This window comes from Colobus angolensis, unplaced genomic scaffold (genome assembly GCF_000951035.1).
Source record: "Colobus angolensis palliatus isolate OR3802 unplaced genomic scaffold, Cang.pa_1.0 Scaffold194, whole genome shotgun sequence".
Classification (NCBI taxonomy): Eukaryota; Metazoa; Chordata; class Mammalia; order Primates; family Cercopithecidae; genus Colobus; species Colobus angolensis.
This window is the reverse complement of record NW_012115088.1, coordinates 1,491,952-1,511,192: the sequence shown is the minus strand read 5'-3', so window position 1 is coordinate 1,511,192 and position 19,241 is coordinate 1,491,952. Positions and strand designations below refer to the sequence as shown.

Genomic DNA, 19,241 nt, shown 5'->3' with positions numbered 1-19,241 from the left:
CTCGTGATCCGCCCGTCTCGGCCTCCCAAAGTGCTGGGATTACAGGCTTGAGCCACCGCGCCCGGCCGACCTAATCTAACTCTTTTTACCTCCCAAAGGCCTTGTCTCTAAATCCCATCACCTTGGAGGTAAGAGCTTCAACATGTGCATTTTGGAGGGACACGAACACTACAGCACTGGGATCTTCAGTATAATGAAGGACTTTAATCTGATATAACAATGCCAGATCTTGATACATCAGATAAACCTCACTCCAGTTTCTAAAACATATTAGTTTGGCTGGGCGTGGTGGCTTACACTGTAATCCCAGCACTTTGGGAGGCTGAGGTAGGCAGATCACTTGAGGTCAAGAGTTCGAGACCAGCCTGGCCAAAGGCAAAACCCCATGTCTACTAAAAATACAAAAATTAGCTGGGCATGGTGGCACATGCCTGTAATCCCAGCTACTTGGGAGGCTAAGGCAGGAGAATCACTTGAACCCTGGAGGCCGAGGTTGCAGTGAGCCAAGATCACGCCACTGCACTCCAGCCTGGGTGACAGAGCAAGACTCCGTCTCAAAAAAAATAAAAATAAAAAACACATTAGTTTATCTTTGTAAAAGATCCCAGGAACAGGACCACTGACAATGATACACCTAGGATATATAGGAATGCATATGTATTATTTTTAAAAATTGAGTCCAGGCATGGTGGCCTACACCTATAATCCCAGCACTTTGGGAGGCTGAGGCAGGAGGATCACTTGAGCCCAGTAGTTCAAGACCACCCTCGAACTCAAAGCAACATAGTGAGACTCTGCCTCTGCAAAAACAAATAAATAAACAAACAAAAAAACAAGTTTTTAATTAGCCCAGTGTGGTGGCAGGCACCTGTAGTCCTAACTCAGGAAGCTGAGGCAGGAAGATTGCATGAGCCCAGCAGGTTTAGGCTGCAGTGAGCCATGATCACACCACTGCCACTCCAGCTTGTGCAGCAGAATGAGACCCTGTCTCATAAATAATAATATAATAAAATAAAAGAGTAAAAATTAGGACTTTGGTTGGTTGCCACAGAACAAAACTTTCCAGATAGTATCACATGCCCACTTATTCTTTATGGCTATGTTTTACATTTGGAGTCCAAGTTTAGGTGGAAATAACTGTGCTCACAAGTGCAATGAGAGTTTATATTATTCCATCTAAGATCTAACTCTACTTACATTCTTTTAACTCTGTAACAGAATTAATAGTCCATTCTAACTTAATTGTTCTGGGGTGTGACTTGGCCATCAGTATTTATTTAAAGCTCTCTGGGTGAGTCTCATATGCAACTTGGGTTGCGAACCCAGAGCTCTTAATGTTCTTTGGCGTGTTAATAATTGTACCTCTATTTGAGCACTGTGGATTATCTGCCAGGCATTTAAAAACATATTATGGTGCTATGTAACTAGCAGTTGGCCTGTGTGTGTTCGCTGATGAAGATAGGTAGCCTGCTTACATAAGGCAGCACTTGCTCCCTGGAGAGTATGGGACCAGATTGCTGACCTTTAGGAGTTGCTTTTTTTTTTTTTTTTTTTTTAAGTCCATCTCTGTATTAAAAAAACAAAAGTAATATTCTAAGGATCTTAGAACTTAACTGATTATATGACACCTGCCTCCTTCCAAAAAGAGTTTTATTCTGAAAGAACTACTCATGTAATATGTTTTTTCATCATTATGTCTGTCTGGCAACAAATTATATTGTTTGAGAGATTGCCCATCATAAAGATGAATTTGGAAAAATCACCATCAGTAATTCAAATGTGATGATTACCAAAAGGTTAGAGATAGATGATGTCAATACAGACAGACATTTAATCGGGATGTTCTCTTAGTATAATACCAAATATTCTAATGTTTATGACTTCTAGATACTGTTTTTAGCTAGATAAGATGCATAGATGGGGCTGGGCTTGGTGGCTCATGCCTGTAATCCCAGCACTTTGGGAGGCTGAGGCAGGTGATCTCTTGAGGTCAGGAGTTCAAGACCAGCCTGGCCAATGTGGTAAAACCCTGTCTCTGCTAAAAATACAAAAATTAGCCAGGCGTGGTGGTAGGCGCCTATAATCCTAGCTACTCAGGAGGCTGAGGCAGGAGAATCGCTTGAACCCAGGAGATGGAGGTTGCAGTGAACCGAGATCGTGCCACTGCACTCCAGCCTGGGTGACAGAGCAAGACTCTGTCTCAAAAAAAAAAAAAAAAAAAAATGTATAGATAGTTGACACTTTTCACTGTGGTCCTTTGATACGTGTAGACACATAATACCACATAGAACTTTTTAAAATATAGTGCTCACTTCGGCAGCACATATACTAAAATTGGGACTTTTAAAAATATTTTTAAAGCCAAGGATCTAGTTTTAGGCTTAATTTTGTTTTAGGTTTAGTTTGAAATTAAAACATTACAGGCAGATATATTTTTCTACACTTTAACTATATTTATTTTTCATGATTTCTTGCAGTTCTTATCCATAAGCACACATATTACTTCTAAAATTTTAATCAAAGTCTGAGTATATTTTTGTTTTTTACTGTGAGCATTAATAAACATTTTTTCATGTTGTTCCTTGTACTTCATACTTATAATTGTTATTAGCTACATAATATTGCATTTGCATTGGGCTGTTTGCAATCTTTAACATTGTAGACCACGTTAATATATGTCACTGATATTAACTTTTGAATTCTTGTTGAAATAATCTTTTTCAGAAATGGCCCATGCGATCAAGATTGTACATCGGTGCTACTGGTCAGTTTCTGAAGCATTCTGTTTCTGGAGAAAAAACAAATAATGACAACACTCCAACAGACTCACAGCCTTAGGCTGTCCCCTGGTGGGGGCTGATAGAAGTGGTGGCTATTGTTTTTAAATACTATGACATAATTCTATATTTATTATGTGAGACATAACAAAGTTTCTGAAAGTTTACGTGTGAACCCATAGTTGGATGTTCAGGTTTATCTGTCTAAATGTGGAATGAAATAATCAGTGTTATATAAAACACAAAGCTTATCTGTTCAGTGTGAGTGTCACTACTATATAGTGCAAGAGAAATTATTAGAAAAAAGAAGTCACATGAAAATAAACAATTGTGTATGTAGCTAAAGAATGCACACATTGCTGTAGTGTATCTGTTACAAACAGAAAAGTTCATATCTATTGGTGCAGACTTCCTAGTTTAAAAAGATAAAATCTGTGTTTATAATATACCAGTATTCCTTTTTTGTGAAAACCATACTGTGCTTAAGTTGGTCTAAGATGCCACTTCAGTTGAAGAAAACTGTTGCAGTAATATGAAGATTGCAATAAATTCAATAAGTAGTTATTTTTCCCTCTTAGAAAACTTGTTTGGAGTATTAGAAATGGTTTGCTCAGAGGACAGGGTTTGGCCATCTTCCTAGAGGGTTATTCTGTATCTTACTGTGTTTACAACTTGTGGAAGGCACTGGGAATCCCTGCAGTCCATTGTGAACAGAAGACCAGGTGTCAGCGGACAGCAGAGTTCACAATGTAGGTGCATGCCACCACACCTGGCTAATTCTTTTATTTTTTGTAGAGATGGGGTCTCACTGTGTTGCCTAGGCTAGTCTTGAAATCCTGGCTCAAAAAATCCTCCCGCCTCACCTCCCAAAGTGTTGGGATTATAGGCAAGAGCCACCATGCCTGGCCTAGTTTTATTGTTTTAATGTGAATATACTCATAATGTGACAGAAGCATATCTTTTTGCAAGAAAGATATTTAATAAAAGTTCTCTACATATTAATAGAAAAGTACTTGTATATTTAAATATTTGTAAACATATTTACCTACTCATATAACATGGAAAAATAAAAAGTAAAATGAGATTTGGATTCAGCCATTCACTATTATAAGTTATTGACATAAGAAGTGCTAAAAAGAATCTTTATCCTAAGGAATGAAATCAAAACTTCTTTAAAGTTATCCCAAACTGAATTGTAAACACTAAATTTAAGAATTTCAGAAAAATGGTTTTCTTGCTAATAATTCTTAAGATTTATTAGTTTGGCTAGTTTTTAAAGCATTTAACTGGGGAAAAAACTATGTGTTGAATAATTAGACTTCTAAGTCATCCTGTTAAATAGTTAGTAGAGCTTTGTCTTTGACGTATTACTTTTTAATTCTTCTCATCCAGTTATAAGTTGTTTTAATGCCAAAGAAGTGTATTTGTTACAGATTTTCATAACATTTTATTAAATTGCTAGATATGATGATAGGTTTTGGTAGGTTGGAAAATTACAGAGGAGAAATTGCATATTTTCACTCGAAGATTCAAAGGAACGTGCTGTTTTAATCCTTTAATGGTGAATGGTCATGATAAGAGGTATTATAAAAATAAAGTACTAATTTAAAAATTAGTCTGTTAAATTTGCGTTTCTCTCTTTGGATATTTAACAAACACTGAAGGTACTTTTGAAAATCTTTTTAGGTGACAGATGCCTGCTTGGTGTTAGCTTCTTTTTTACCTTGCTGTCTTTTTTTTTTTTTTTGAGACAGAGTCTCACTGTTTCCCAGGCTAGAGTGCCGTGGCACAATCTCCATTCACTGCAACCTCCACCTCTTGGGTTCAAGCGATTCTCGTGCCTCTCAGCCTCCTGAGTAAGTGGGACTACAGGCATGTACCACCATGCCCACTTAACTTTTGTATTTTTAGTAGGAGACAGGGTTTCAACATGTTGGCCAGGCTGGTCTCGAATTCCTGACCTCAAGTGATCTGCCTGCCTCGGCCTCCCAAAGTGCTGGGATTACAGGCGCAAGCCACAGCGCCCAGCCTCTGTTGTTTTTCGAGATGGAGTCTCATTCTGCTGCCCAGGCTGGAGTGCAGTGGCGAGATCTCAGCTCATTACAACCTCCACCTCCCAGGTTCAAGCGACTCTCCTGCCTCAGCCTCCCGAGTAGCTGGGATTACAGAGGTGCGCCACCATTCCCAGCTAATTTTTGTATTTTGGGTAGAGATGGGGTTTTGCCATGTGACCCCAGCTGTTCTCAAACTCCTGGCCTCAAGTGATCCACCCACCTCAGCCTCCCAAACAACTGAGATTACAGGCATGAGCCACTGCTGAGGAAATAATCTAATATACACAGAACATCTCTTTATAGTGGCCAGCCAACATGATTCACTTAGAAATGAACACATGATTTATATTTGTTATCATGACATGATAAGACAAGTGGCTTGTTGGCTCTATGTATAATCGTATTGTTATTATTAGCTGGCAGGGAGAAGAAACCACAAATCAGACTGCTTCTGATCTCAATTTATATAGTAGATATTTTGAGAGATGGCTTAATCTAAATGCTCTTTTCTTTTTACGTGTGGGTTACTACAAATTATATCAATTGTGTATTTTATTTGAAAAGCTGTGAACTTTGACTCCTCTAGCACTAGCAGATTCTGTCTTAATCTGGTGACAAATTAATGATTTTGTTTGTTTGTTTTTTGTTTTGTTTTGTTTTTTGAGACAGAGTCTCGCTGTGTCGCCCAGGCTGGAGTGCGGTGGCGCAATCTTGGCTCACTGCAAGCTCCGCCTCCCAGGCTCACGCCATTCTCCTGCATCAACCTCCCAAATAGCTGGGACTACAGGTGCCTGCCACCACTCCCGGCTGATTTTTTTGTATTTTTAGTAGAGACAGTGTGTCACCATGTTAGCCAGGGTGGTCTCAATCTCCCACCCACCTCGGCCTCTCAAAGTGCTGGGATTACAGGCGTCATCCACCACGTCCAGCCGAGTTTTTTTAAATCATTGCTGGTGGCCAGGCAAGGTGGCTCATGCCTGTAATCCCAGCACTTTGGGAAGCCAGGGTGGGAGGATCACTTGAGGTCAGAAGTTCAAGACCAGCCTGGGCAACATGGTGAAACCCTTCCCTTCTCTACTAAAAATACAAAAAAATTAGCAGGGCTTGGTGTGTGTGCCTGTGGTACCAGCTACTCAGGAGGCTGAGGTGAGAGGATTGCCTGAGCCTAGGAGATTGAGGCTGCAGTGAGCCATGATCATGCCACTGCACTCCAGCCTATTATGGCTAGAGGATGTGATTGTTACCTAATTTCCCAGATGGTGTAAGACACAGTATAGTATTGCTGTTTTTCTCTGATGCATGCACTTTTGATTTTTTCATTTTGTTTTTGTTATTGTCATTTTAAAAGAACTCAAAAGCTAAGATTGTAAAATTTTAAAAGCACTAGGAAAATACTGTAAAGTTGTGTATCTCAAAGATAATATGTACTTTTGTTATGTAATGCTAGCTGGTGATCTTATAGGCAGCTGTTGTACTGAAAAATAAATGTTCCTTAAATCCTGTAGATTTGCTGCCTTTAGACTCTGAGCACTGCACAGATGGCACTGCAGCACAGTTGGGAGTGAGGGACATTAAGTATTCTTAGCTAACTACATAAATCTGGGAAAGGTTTCCCTTTTTATGTTTATACAAGTCTTAATTTCAACTCATAGGACAAACCAGCTCAGTGAAATATACCTCAATCACTCAAATGCTTTCATTATAAATTATACCTTAGCATTTTAGCTGTCATAAGGTTTTAAATAATAAACTGAAGAATAATCCTAACTATTAAAGATTATGTCAGTAGTCATTTCTTGTGCATATGAATGTTACTTAATTATTCATGCATTCCTGCCCTCCCAGGGCCAAGAAATATGTCCTGGGGATGAACTTTAATCACACATCTCCATTTTTTTTAGCCATTAGAAACTGGGGGCCATTTCAAGCAATGTGACGTCTAAAGAAAAATTTATTGTAACCATTTTTACTTTCAGATAGACTCTGAAATCAGTAACTTAAAAATGTTAAATGTGTGCTATTATAAAGTAGCTTAACTCTGTTTTTTTTTTTTTGTTTGTTTTTTTGAGACAGAGTTTCCCTCTGTTGCCCAGGCTGGAGTGCAGTGGTACCATCTCGGCTCATTGCAACCTCCGCCTCCCGGGTTCTAGCGATTCTTTTGCTTCAGACTCCTGAGTGGCTGGGACTACAGGCACCCGCCACCATGCTCAGCTAATTTTTGTGTTTTTAGTAGAGATAGGGTTTCACCATGTTGGCCAAACTGGTCTTGAACTCCTGACCCCAAGTGTTCTGCTCGCCTCAGTCTCCCAAAGTGCTGGAATTACAGGCGTGAACCACTGTGCCTGGTCAAGGTAGCTTAATTGTTTATGTAGATGGATATATGATGTGGAACAAAAATTTTTTTTTTTTTTGAGGCGGAGTCTCGCTCTGTCGCCCACCCGGACTGGAGTGCAGTGGCCAGATCTCAGCTCACTGCAAGCTCCGCCTCCCGAGTTTACGCCATTCTCCTGCCTCAGCCTCCGGAGTAGCTGGGACTACAGGAGCCTGCCACCTCGCCCGGCTAGTTTTTGTATTTTTAGTAGAGACGGGGTTTCACCGTGTTAGCCAGGATGGTCTTGATCTCCTGACCTCGTGATCCGCCCGTCTCGGCCTCCCAAAGTGCTGGGATTACAGGCTTGAGCCACCGCGCCCGGCCTAAATTTTTTAAGGCCAGGTGCAGTGCCTGTAATCCCAGCACTTTGGGAGGCTGAGACAGAAGGATCACTTGAGGCCAAGAGTTCAAGACCAGCCTGGGCAATGTAGCAAGAACCCATCTCTACAAAAAAATTTAAAAATTAGCCAGGCATGGTGGCATGTGCCTGTGGTCCCAGCTACTCAGGAGACTAAGGTAGAAGGATTGCTTGAGCCCAGGAGGTGGAGGCTGCAGTGAGCCATCATTGTGCCACTGCACTCCAGCCTAGGAGACAGTAAGACCCTGTCTCAGGAGAAAAAAAAAAAATTTTAATTAAGCTGTATTTTTAAAAAGTAGGCATATGCAAGATTGTCCCTACTCTGTGTGTAGAACATCTGTACCACCTTGCGGCCATAAGACCCTGTACCAGAGTCATCTTGAAACATGAGCTACAATCAAGTAAAAATAATAGTATGCAATGGCAGAGGCAAGCAAGTCAAGAGAGGAGGAAAGGTGCGAAGCTATTTTCAGATCCCCCATTTAGAAAGAAGAGGCCGGTTCCACCAGTGTCCAGTCCTGCTATAGGTGTGTGGTTATAGGGACACACAGGAGAGACTGACTCAAAGAGGAGACCTGACTTTAGAACCAAACCAGAACAACAAAAGCTGCCAGTGCTGAGCCACACTCGGTCTGAGAGGTCCAGAGAGCAGCCACACCTGCCGTAATGAAGACTGGGCCCAGGTGGTCTGTTTTCCTCTCCAGTCAGCCAGTGTCAGAGACTGGACACTGGACAATGTCTAGGGTGATGGTGGTAGCGGAACTGGCTTAACAGAAGGCAGAAAACTTGCCGTAAGCAATGACTACTGGTTTCTCCTCTTTCCCTAACCTATGCGAGCCCCACCCAGACTTGTGGCCACTCTAGGGATACACACTTTGCTTACATTAGCACATTCCTTTTCTTTGTTGACAGGAAGTAGAGCTTCTTGCCGGAATGGACAGTATGGTTCAGTGGTGGGAGGTAAGAGCTTATTTTTCAAGATAGAGGTTTAATCAAACTTGAGGAAGAGGAAAAGGGGAGGTAAGAAGGGGTCGAAGAAGAAATAGATCCTACTAAAAGACTTAGTTTCTACTTCTTAATAGGTGATGAGTTGGGGACTTTTTTTTTTTTTTGAGAAACAGTTTTACTCTGTCACCCAGGCTGAAGTGCAGTGGCACAATCTGGGTTCACTGCAACCTCTGCCTCCCAGGTTAAAGTTATTCTCCTGCCTCAGCCTTCTGAGTAGTGGGATTACAAGCACACACCACCAAACCTGGCTAATTTTTGTCCTATTAATAGAAACGGGGTTTCACCATGTTGGCCAGCCTGGTCTCAAACTCCTGACCTCAAGTGATCCACATACCTTGGCCTCCCAAAGTGCTGGGATTACAGGCTGAGTTAGGGACTCTCATGTAAGTAAATATCCTTAGGGCATGCAGCAGTTTAGAGGAGAGAGGAGATAATATATTTTTAATTACTAAACCGATCTGTGGCCCTTAGCGTCCCTAACTCATTGACTTAAGGGCCAAAGGTGAAGTCACCGTACGCCTTTGAAAATACAAAAATAGACTGGGCGCAGTGGCTCATGCCTGTAATCCCAGTACTTTGGGAGGCCAAGGTGGATGGACCACCTACGGTCAGGAGTTCGAAACCAGCCTGGCCAACATGGTGAAACCCCGTCTCTACTAAAAATACAAGAATTACCTGGGAGTGGTGGCAGGTGCCTATAATCCCAGCTACTTGGGAGACTGAGGCTGGAGAATCACTTGAACCCAGGAGGCAGAGGTTGCAGTGAGTAGAGATAGCACCATTGCCCTCCAGCCTGGGTGATGAGAGCAAAACTCCATCTCAACAAAAAAGAAATGAAAATGCAAAAATAACTTTGAGAGTCTCTAGCAAGCAAGATAATAGACTTAAATTTCATACTTTATGGAGAGAGAAAATCGAATTCTAAGTTCCAAAAGCTGCCCTCTGTGTATAAGCGCCAAGATTGGAGGTCTATAAATGGAGTTTTACTAAAGGTGCTAACAGGGAAGGGAGGCCAAAGCACTGAGAGATAGTGGAGGTGTCAACCTCGGGAAGAATAGGGAAGCGTGGGGCAGTGAGGAATTGGAGACAAGGGCTGACCTTGCCACAGTTCCCTAGACAAAGCCTGACAAAGCTCTGGATTCTGTCGAGAGCCACACCCCAGGCAGGCAAGATGAGCAATGGCTGAGGGAGGGTCCTGAGGGCAGCCCCACACTGCAGGCTGCCACAGGTCACGAGCTGCTGAGAGTACTCAGGCCAGGATGCCAGAACACGGGAGGCCACAGAGTACATGGCCCCCAAAAGGGGAGATTGTAAGCAGGACACAGGATCTCAGCAGTGGGTGCCAGCATGACCCTGAGGGACCAGGTGGTGACAGACACTATGTCAGTGCAGTCTAGACCCAGAGGACAGTCAGCATGGGAGCCTGCAGTCCCTCCCTCCATGTCCTTTTGATTCACGACTGCTCCCTGAAGCCATCTAGGGATGGCTGGAGAAGGGCAGGCAGGAAGCCCATTGAGTATAAACAGCACTGATAGAGCTTCATCTTTTACTTGGCTGAATATTTAATGAACAGAGACTAACATCAAAAGGGATCTATTTGGCAGGTGGTTTTCCTCTTAAGGAGTGGGGATTCTAGAACAAGATGATACAGGACATAAAGCTACGTTATCTTCCTCACATTCCAGTCATGGTATGGACATTTTAGCCCAATTATATAGTAGAGATGAACTACCTGCATCAACAATTTACAACCTAATTGCTCAGTATTCCAACTTATTTGACCTTATATATAGTTTAGAACACACCAAAATGACTGTGGTGATACTGAGGACCTTCCTGGACCTTTGCAAATGGATTAGGAAAGAGTCTAAGAAACTTGCCCAGCATTGTCCAGAGCCCAGATTCAGGCCCAGGCAGTATGGCTCTGAGAGCCTGGTTCCTTTCCTGGACTACCTGCTCCGTTACTGCCTGGATGCTTAAAGTACTTGAGTTTGCACCCCTAGTTTGGTTGGAAAACACTGTCCTTTGCTACAGGTCTCTCACTGTGGTAAGCACTTGGTATAGGGTTTGTTCTCAATACATTTCTCTTGCCTTTTGCCCTCTTCCCCTTAGCTCACAAAGTTGATATGAAATAATAGCTGAGAAAGTACGTGTAGGCAGCTCAGTGCAAGCCAGGTGTGTCCTCCCTGGCTCATCATCTCCATTCGATGAAGAGTTAAGCATGCAAGGTGAAGCATGACACAAAAACCCGCAAGCTGCCTTAAAGGGAAAGATGGCTAATTTTGACTACATAAAAATAAATTCACAAAACAAAAGACAAGGTCAAAAGACAAAACACAAGCCAGAGGAAAAAATCACAGCACATGATAAAGCAGTGAATCTCTTTACATAAAATCAGTTCTCAGATTTCAAAAAAGCAAAACACCAACAACTTAGTAGAAGCTTGCACAAATTGGAGCCAAGATCGAGCCACTGCACTCCAGCCTAGGCGACAGAGCGAGACTGTCCCTCCTCCCTCACCAAAAAATAAAAAGAAAAAAGAAAAACTTCCACAAATGGTAAGAAACAGCAGTTCATAGAAAGAAACCAAACAGGGCCGGGCACGGTGGCTCACGCCTGTAGTCCCAGCACTTTGGGAGGCTGAGGTGGGCAGATCACTTGAGGTCAGGAGTTCGTGACCAACATGGCCAACAAGGACCCCCATCCCTACTGAAAATACAAAAATTAGCCATGAATGTTGGCAGGCTTCTGTAATCCCAGCTACTCGGCAGGCTGAGGCAAGAGAATCACTTGAACCCATGGGGAGGAGGTTGCAGTGAGCTGAGATTGTCCCGCTGCACTTCAGCCTGGGTGATAGAATGAGAATCTGAGGAAGGAAGGAAGGGAGGGAGGGAGGGAGGGAGGGACATTTATGAAAAGATACACAAGTTCAGGCATAATTAAGAAATACACATTTAAAAAGCAATGGAAGAACATATTTCACCTGTCAATGATACAAACAAAAAATACTCATCATTAGTGAAGGTGAGGAAATGAGGACTTTTGTACTGTTGGGAGTATAAGCTCTTTTAAATGTAATTTGACAGTATCTCCCACTATTGTAAGTGTACACACTCTGACTTAGCAATGCCATGTTAAAAAATTTCCCTACCAGGCTGGGTGCAGTGGCTCACACCTGTAATCCTAGCACTTTGAGAGGCTGAGGCAGGTGGATCATGAGGTCAGGAGTTCGAGACCAGCCTGGCTAACACAGTGAAACCCTGTCTCTACTAAAAATACAAAAAATTAGCCGGGCGTGGTGGCGGGAGGGTGTAATTTCAGCTACTCAAGAGGCTGAGGCAGGAGAATCGCTTGAACCTGGGGAGGCGGAGGTTGCACTGAGCCGAGACTGAGCCACTGCACTCCAGCCTGGGCAGCAGAGCAAGACTCCCTCTCAAAAAAAACAAAAAACAAAATCCCTACTGATATTCTTACATTTGTAAACATATGTAAGAATAATTATTGCAGGTATTCATCATTTTTACCTTATAATTTGTAGCCTTGACTGTTTTCCCAGCCTTCAGTATCAGCTGCACCAAAGTAACCTATCAAAAAATGCAAACCTGAAGATGTAACATACTTGCTCAAATCCCTTCAGTGGTATCCCATGATCTAAGGATGAAGTCTAACCCCTTAACTTGATTTATGAACCCTCTTCCTATGTCACTGTCCTCCACCACTTCCTATTTTACATTTTAATTATTAGTAAACACATGCACACACACACACACACACAGCTATTTCATGCTTCAGTGCCTTTGTTCATCAATCATCGGTTGGTCCACAAATATATATATATATATGTATTTTTTTTTTTGAGATGGAGTCTCGTTCTGTCGCCCAGGCTGGAGTGCAGTGGCTCAATCTCTGCACACTGCAAGCTCCGCCTCCCAGGTTCATGCCATTCTCCTGCCTCAACCTCCCGAGTAGCTGGGACTACAGGCGCCTGCCACCATGCCTGGCTAATTTTTTGTATTTTTAGTAGAGACGGGGTTTCACTGTGTTAGCCAGGATGGTCTGATCTCCTGACCTCGTGATCTGCTCGCCTCCACCTACCAAAGTGCTGGGATTACAGGCGTGAGCCACCGTGCCTGGCTGCTTCCACTTATATTTTATTGCCAGAACTGGGTCATAAAGTCACCCCCACGTGTAAGGAAGGTAGATCAGTTTGGCTGCAGTATCTGCTTTAGCTAGTTTAAAAAGAAAGGGGCTTACCAGGGTGGTAAGGCTGCAGTGAGCTGTGATTGAGCCACTACACTGCAGCCTGGGTGACAGAGCAAGACCCTGTCTCAAAAAAAAAAAAAGGAAAGAAAAGGAGAGAGAGAAAGAGAAGGAAGGAACAAAAGGAGGGAGGGAGGGAAAAATAGAGAGAGAGAGAGAGGGGAGGGGAGGTGAGGGGAGGGCAGGGCAGGGCAGGGCAGGGAAGGGAAGGGAAAGGAAAGGAAGGGAAGGGAAGGGAAGGGAAGGGAGAAGTTTATAGGTTATTAGTGACTTACAGAATTATGAGATGAAACTAACCTGGGCTGGATTTATAGTAACAATTTCTAAATCCATTCCATGGAACTGGGCTGCCAAGGTAGCTGTTACTTCTGTCATGACCTGAACTCAGCTTGCCAAACGGGAAGCTGCCCTACAATGACCGACTCTGGAAGCATGCTGCCTTTGCTAGACATACATGATGGTTAGTTTTTTGTGTCAAATTGACTGGGCCAAGGGATGCTCAGATCACTGGTTAAACATTATTTCTGGATGCTATGGACCGAATGTGAGGGAGGCTGAAACAGGAGGATCTTGAGCCCAGGAGTTTGAATCCAGCCTGGGCAACAAAGTGAGAACCCATTTCTAAAGACAAAACAAAACAAAAAACAAAAAGTGTCTGCCAGGGGCACCTAACTCAGTTGTAAGAGATCAGGGAAGGCAAAAAGGGATGAAAAGAACCTTCTAGGCTGGGCACGGTGGCTCACGCCTGTAATCTCAGCACTTTGGGAGGCCGAGGTGGGTGGATTATTTGAGATCAGGAGTTGGAGACCATCCTGGCCAACATGGTGAAATCCCGTCTCTACTAAAAATATAAAAACTAGTTGGGTGTGGTGGTGGGCGCCTGTAATCCCAGCTACTTGGGAGGCTGAGGCATTAGAATCACCGAATCTCTTGAACCCAGGAGGCAGAGGTTACAATGAGCTGAGATCACACCACTGCATTCCAGCCTGGGTGACAGAGTAAGTCTCCATAAAAACAAAAAGAAAGAAAGAAAAAAGATTAGTATCCCCTAGATCAATTTTTAAATACACAAAGAGTCGGCCAAGCATGGTAGCTCACTTTGTGCAAAGAGTCTCACTTTGTGCAGTGGCACTATCAGGGCTCACTGCAGCCTCGACCTCCTGGGCCCAGGCGATCCTCCATCTTCAGCCTCTCAAGTAGCTGGAATTACAGGTCTCAACATCTTAGCACATGTATCTGAGTTGTTTTCAGAAACCTGGACCCCCCCCAGGTGGATCTGCTGGCATGTAGACCTCAGCTGCAGGGGAACTGAGGACTGAAATCTGACCTCCGTTCGTTGTTCTAAATTTCTTCCTGAGGGGCCTGGAGGAAGTCATGCCCATGGGCCAGACTGTAACTTCCTTTCTGGTGACCCCAAGTTTTTAGACAAAGTTTCACTTACTTAACCCATCACAAACAAATCAGGGAGTCTTTGAATCCACTTATGATCTCTAAGCACCTCTGCTCCAAGATATCCCACCTCGGTGGGGTGGAGGCGGTAGATGAGGTATAGCACCTAGCCAGAGAGGAAAGGCTTATCCACATGAGAAAATTTTTTTTTTTTTTTTGAAGAACTACAAGATTTATGTATGATGGCTGTTGCAAAATGGAAGATAGTCATTCATTTTCTTTTCTTTAAATAGGGCCTTGCTGTTTTTGTGTCCTCTGTGGTTATCAAGGGGGTAGGGAGCCCACGACCATGTATAACCTCACCAGTGGACCAAAGTTTCCAGGTTCCTGGGAGAGGACTCATATACACAGAAGGATGACACTCTCTGAAAGGTGACTTTTGTCTTTTGGGGCACAGGCATCTCTGACATATACATATGTAACACACAAAAACACGTATGTAAATACACACGAAGGATATTCAAATCAGTTTTCTACATGGCTGCAATTGCAACATTATGCCCTCTAGTTAACTGTTCCTTCCAGTTAATATCTTCCTTGTCAATCATTATTTTTTCCCTTGGAGACTTTCGAGAACAGCATACTTACTGTCCCTTAAAAGTGAGATGGTGGCCAGGCGCGTGGCTCACGCCTGTAATCCCAACACTTTGGGAGGCCAAGGTGGGCAGATCATGAGGTCAGGAGTTCGAAACCAACCTGGCCAACAGAGTGAAAGCCCACCTCTACTAAAAATACAAAAATTAGCCGGCCATGGTGGCACAACCCTGTAGTCTCAGCTACTTGGGAGGCTGAGGCAGAAGAATTGCTTGAACCTGGAGGGTGGAGCTTGCAGCGAGCCGAGATTGCGCCACTGCATTCCAGCCCCGGCGACAGAGCGAGACTCCGTCTCAAAAAAAAAAGTGAAACTGGTAAAATTTGAGAAAAGGGTTGCTGATTCCTTATAGTAATTTGTTGAAAGCTTTAATGGGATGTTAATTTCAGGACATAATTTATATTATATTATCCCTGAAGTGTGAATAACATAATTTAACCTTAGTTTGAATGTTTCAATTACTTCCACATTCTGGACTCTCTGTGTAATCATTCTTGAATACTTTCTTAAGAGTTAAAAAAAATTTTTTTACGTTAACAAGAAGCCTACGCTGGAGTGGCTCCCTGGCTAGTTCATTCTATTTAATTTGGTGACTATTAGATGTCTTTATGTTGCTGGGCTCCTTCTCTTTTCCACTTTGCCATCTCAGATAAACTCCCCTCCCCCTCACTTAACAAGACATTTGCAGCAGGGTCAGGTGTTCTTTCAGTGTCTAGATAAGAATATCCGGGGAAGAAGAGGCATTTCTTCTCATATGTGTCTCTTCATCACAGAAGAAAACCTTCCCTCAAGTCCCCTAGCAGACTTCCCATCAGGTCTCACTGGCCAGCTTGAATAATTTTAAAACATTCCTTTGCATTCAGAATTTGTAGTATTTAAGTAGTTATTTGCAAAGTTTATTCTTAACATAAAATTTAAATGTTTAAACAGAAAAGGAAAACACTAGTGTCTCACATTGACAATTAAAGCCACTGTGACTACCTCATTATTTTGGATCCTGGCAGAAATAATAAGTAATTTAGTTAATTTTCACCAAAATTATCTCAGTAAAGTTCATATGTTTCAAGTGTTTAAGAATCAATTTTCATTTAGATCAGTGCCCTAGTTTCTGACAATTTAATGTATTTTTCCACAGATTTGGAACTTTAACCTTGACGAGAGGTATGAATACTATGATTATCTCAATGTCAATATTATGTTTAGAAATAATTCTGCTTGAGGTAAAAGAATCTTATATAGAAAAGTCATGAATTTATGACTAGGGTCATTTACATTTCTCTTGCATTAACTCTATTTTGACATGCTTACTATTGAGCAAGGAAAAGCACAAGGATATAGTTATTACAGCCAACTTCCTACCAGTTCCAACCCCATTTTCTGCTGCAAACATCTAGGGGACATGGGAGGTTCTCTAAATCATTCACTAATATAAAAAAGGGCCAAGGGCCAAATGTATTAAATTACTAATGAGATTCACATATGTAAGTGCAGACTATAGATTATGACAGCCCATAAAAAATAATATCCTATATGTCCCTGAATCGACATGTATGTCTACACAACGTAAACTTCATAAGGTAATCATGATTATATCATTAAAGAAGCGCTCTTTTTTAAACGTTGCTTTTGATAAACTATATCACATTGAAACCATGAAATTTTCCCCTTGAAGTGGTTTTAGTTGTATTTGTAACTGTCAGCATTAGCTCATTTCAGCAACTTAGAGACCAGTGACACCCAGGGATGCACTCATTGCTGGAAAATACTGAACCCTTTTTATAATGCCACTCAGGATGAAGAAATAATGGGCTGATGGGGCAAATCTTAGAAATGGTCTAGTTTTGCACCCTGCAGAGAAAATACTTTAATAGTATTTTTTCAATTTAACTTAATTACAAAATCAATGCATATGCATAGTAAAAATCCAAATAGGAAAGAATGATATATTAAAAAATAAGAAGATCACTTTACCCACAAACTCTAGTTTCATTCTTAGAGGCATTCACTATAAAATTACAAACAGGTTCTTTTTTGTTTTCTTGTTTTTTTGAGACAGAGTTGGTCTGTCACCCAGTCTGGAGTACAGTGGTGCGATCTCAGCTCAGTGCAACCTCCACCTCCTGGGCTCAAGTGATTCTCGTGCCTCAGCCTTCCAAGTAGCTGGGACTACAGGCATGCGCCATCACGCCTGGTGAAGTTTTTTGTATTTTTTTGTAGAGACAGGGTTTCACAATGTTGCCCAGGCTGGTCTGGAACTCCTGGGCTTGAGCAATCCACCGGTCTTGGCTTCCAAAAGTGTTGGGATTACAGGTGTGAGCCAACATGCGCAGTCATAAACAGGTGCTTTTGTAGTCTCTTAACAAAAAGTCCTATGCATTAACAATCACATATATGCTTCTTTTATTCTTTTTTTTTTGCGTCAGAGTCTCACTCTGTCACCAAGGCTGGAGTGCAGTGGTGAGATCAGATTCACTGCAGCCTCAGTGTTCTGGGTTCAAGCTATCCTCCCACCTCAGCCTCTGGTGTAGCTGCGACTATACCACCAGGCATGTAGTACCACACCCAGATCATTTTTTAATTTTTTGTAGATATGGGGTCTCCTTATTTTGCTCAGCTGGTCTTGAACTCCTAGACTCAGGTAATCTTCCCTTCCGTCCTGCATTTTTTAAATCAAACCAAAAATGCAGTCTTTCCAAATACCTTCTGCACCTTGCTTTAAAATTTTTTAGTATCTTGACAATTTTTCCAAATCAGCACATATGTGTGATTCATTTATTTATTCATTCAACAAATATTTATTAAGTGCTAGGGACTCTATTAGGTGCCAGGAATAAAAAGGTGAATAAGACAAGAACTTTCCTCTCACAGGATTTATATGCAGTGAGGGTGTGAAAGTACGTAAGTAAATAAACAAGAAAATTGCAGATTATGCTAAGTGGTTTTTTGTTTTGTTTTTGAGATGGAGTTTCACTCTTGTTGCCCAGGCTGGAGTGCAGTGGTTCAAGCAATTCTCCTGCCTCAGCCTCCTGAGTAGCTGGAATTACAGGCATGCACCACCACGCCCGGCTAAATTTTTGTATTTTTAGTAGAGACAAGGTTTCTCCATGTTGGTCAGGATGGTCTCGAACTCCCGACCTCAGGTGATCCACCCGCCTTGGCCTCCCAGAGTGCTGGGATTACAGGCATGAGCCACTACGCCTGGCCTATGCTAAGTGTTAATGAAGGAAATACAAAGGGAGATATGTTGGAGTTGGCCCACTTTAGACAGGTGGGGGAAATGTGGCCTCTCTGAGAAGTTGACATTAAAACTGAGATCAAAAAAAGAAAAGAAATCAGCTATTAAAAAATCTGGGACAAGAGAATTCCAGGCAACAGTAAAGGCCTTGGGATGTGAAAATTATCTGACATGTTCCAAGAACTAAGAGTAGGCCATGATGACTGTAGCATCACCAGAAAGGAGAAGCAGAAAATGAGATAGGCCATGTGAAGATAGGTGGATTTCTTTCCTTTTTAAAATGTCTTTTAAAAAATTATTAATTGTAGGCCAGATGTGGTGGCTCACGCCTGTAATTCCAGCACTTTGGGAGGCTGAGGTGGGTGGATCACTTGAGGTCAGGAGTTTGAGACCAGCCTGGCCAACATGGTGAAATCCTGTGTCTACTAAAAATACAAAAATTAGCCAGGCATTGGTGGCAGGCACCTGTAAAGCCGGCTACTCAGGAGGCTGAGGCAGGAGAATCGCTTGAATCCAGGAGGTGGAGCTTGCAGTGAGCTGAGATCACACCAGCCTGGGCGACAGAGTGAGACTCCATCTCAAAAAAAAAAAAAAAAAGAAAAGAAAAAGAAAAGAAAAACATTGTTTATTGTAGTAAAATACATGTAACAAAATTTACTATCTTAACCAATTTTAAGTGTATGGTTCAGTGTTATTAAATACAAACCATCTACAGATTAGGAGAAAATATTTGGAATCTATAAAGACCAAAAATTACAATTTGTTTTGCTAGGCTTAGATATTCATACCCTATGTTATTTAAGGCAAATTGAAATTTCATACTGGATTTTGCATTTGTTTCTTAGATTTCCCGTTTTTTTTGTTGTTGTTGTTGTTGTTGTTGTTGTTTGTTTGTTTGTTTGTTTTGAGACGGAGTCTCACTCTGTCACCCAGGCTGGAGTGCAGTGACTGGATCTCAGCTCACTGCAAGCTCCGCCTCCCAGGTTTACGCCATTCTCCTGCCTCAGCCTCCCGAGTAGCTGGGACTACAGGTGCCCGCCACCTCGCCCGGCTCATTTTTTGTATTTTTTTAGTAGAGACGGGGAGATTTCCAGTTTTTAAAGGAGAGATTGGCCAGGAGCTGTGGCTGATACCTGT

At 42.3% G+C, this 19,241-nt stretch overlaps 1 protein-coding gene across 1 annotated transcript in view; it reads left to right on the top strand.

Moving 5' to 3' along the window:
• Nucleotides 1–3,295, top strand: part of TCF24 (transcription factor 24) — an 8,879-nt gene extending 5,584 nt beyond the window's left edge. The window contains exon 6 of the mRNA XM_011940948.1: nucleotides 2,725–3,295. Within this exon, the coding sequence (XP_011796338.1) occupies nucleotides 2,725–2,838 (114 nt within the window). The 3' untranslated portion in view covers nucleotides 2,839–3,295. The remainder of the gene's footprint in view (nucleotides 1–2,724) is intronic.
• The last annotated feature ends 15,946 nt before the right edge of the window (nucleotides 3,296–19,241 follow it).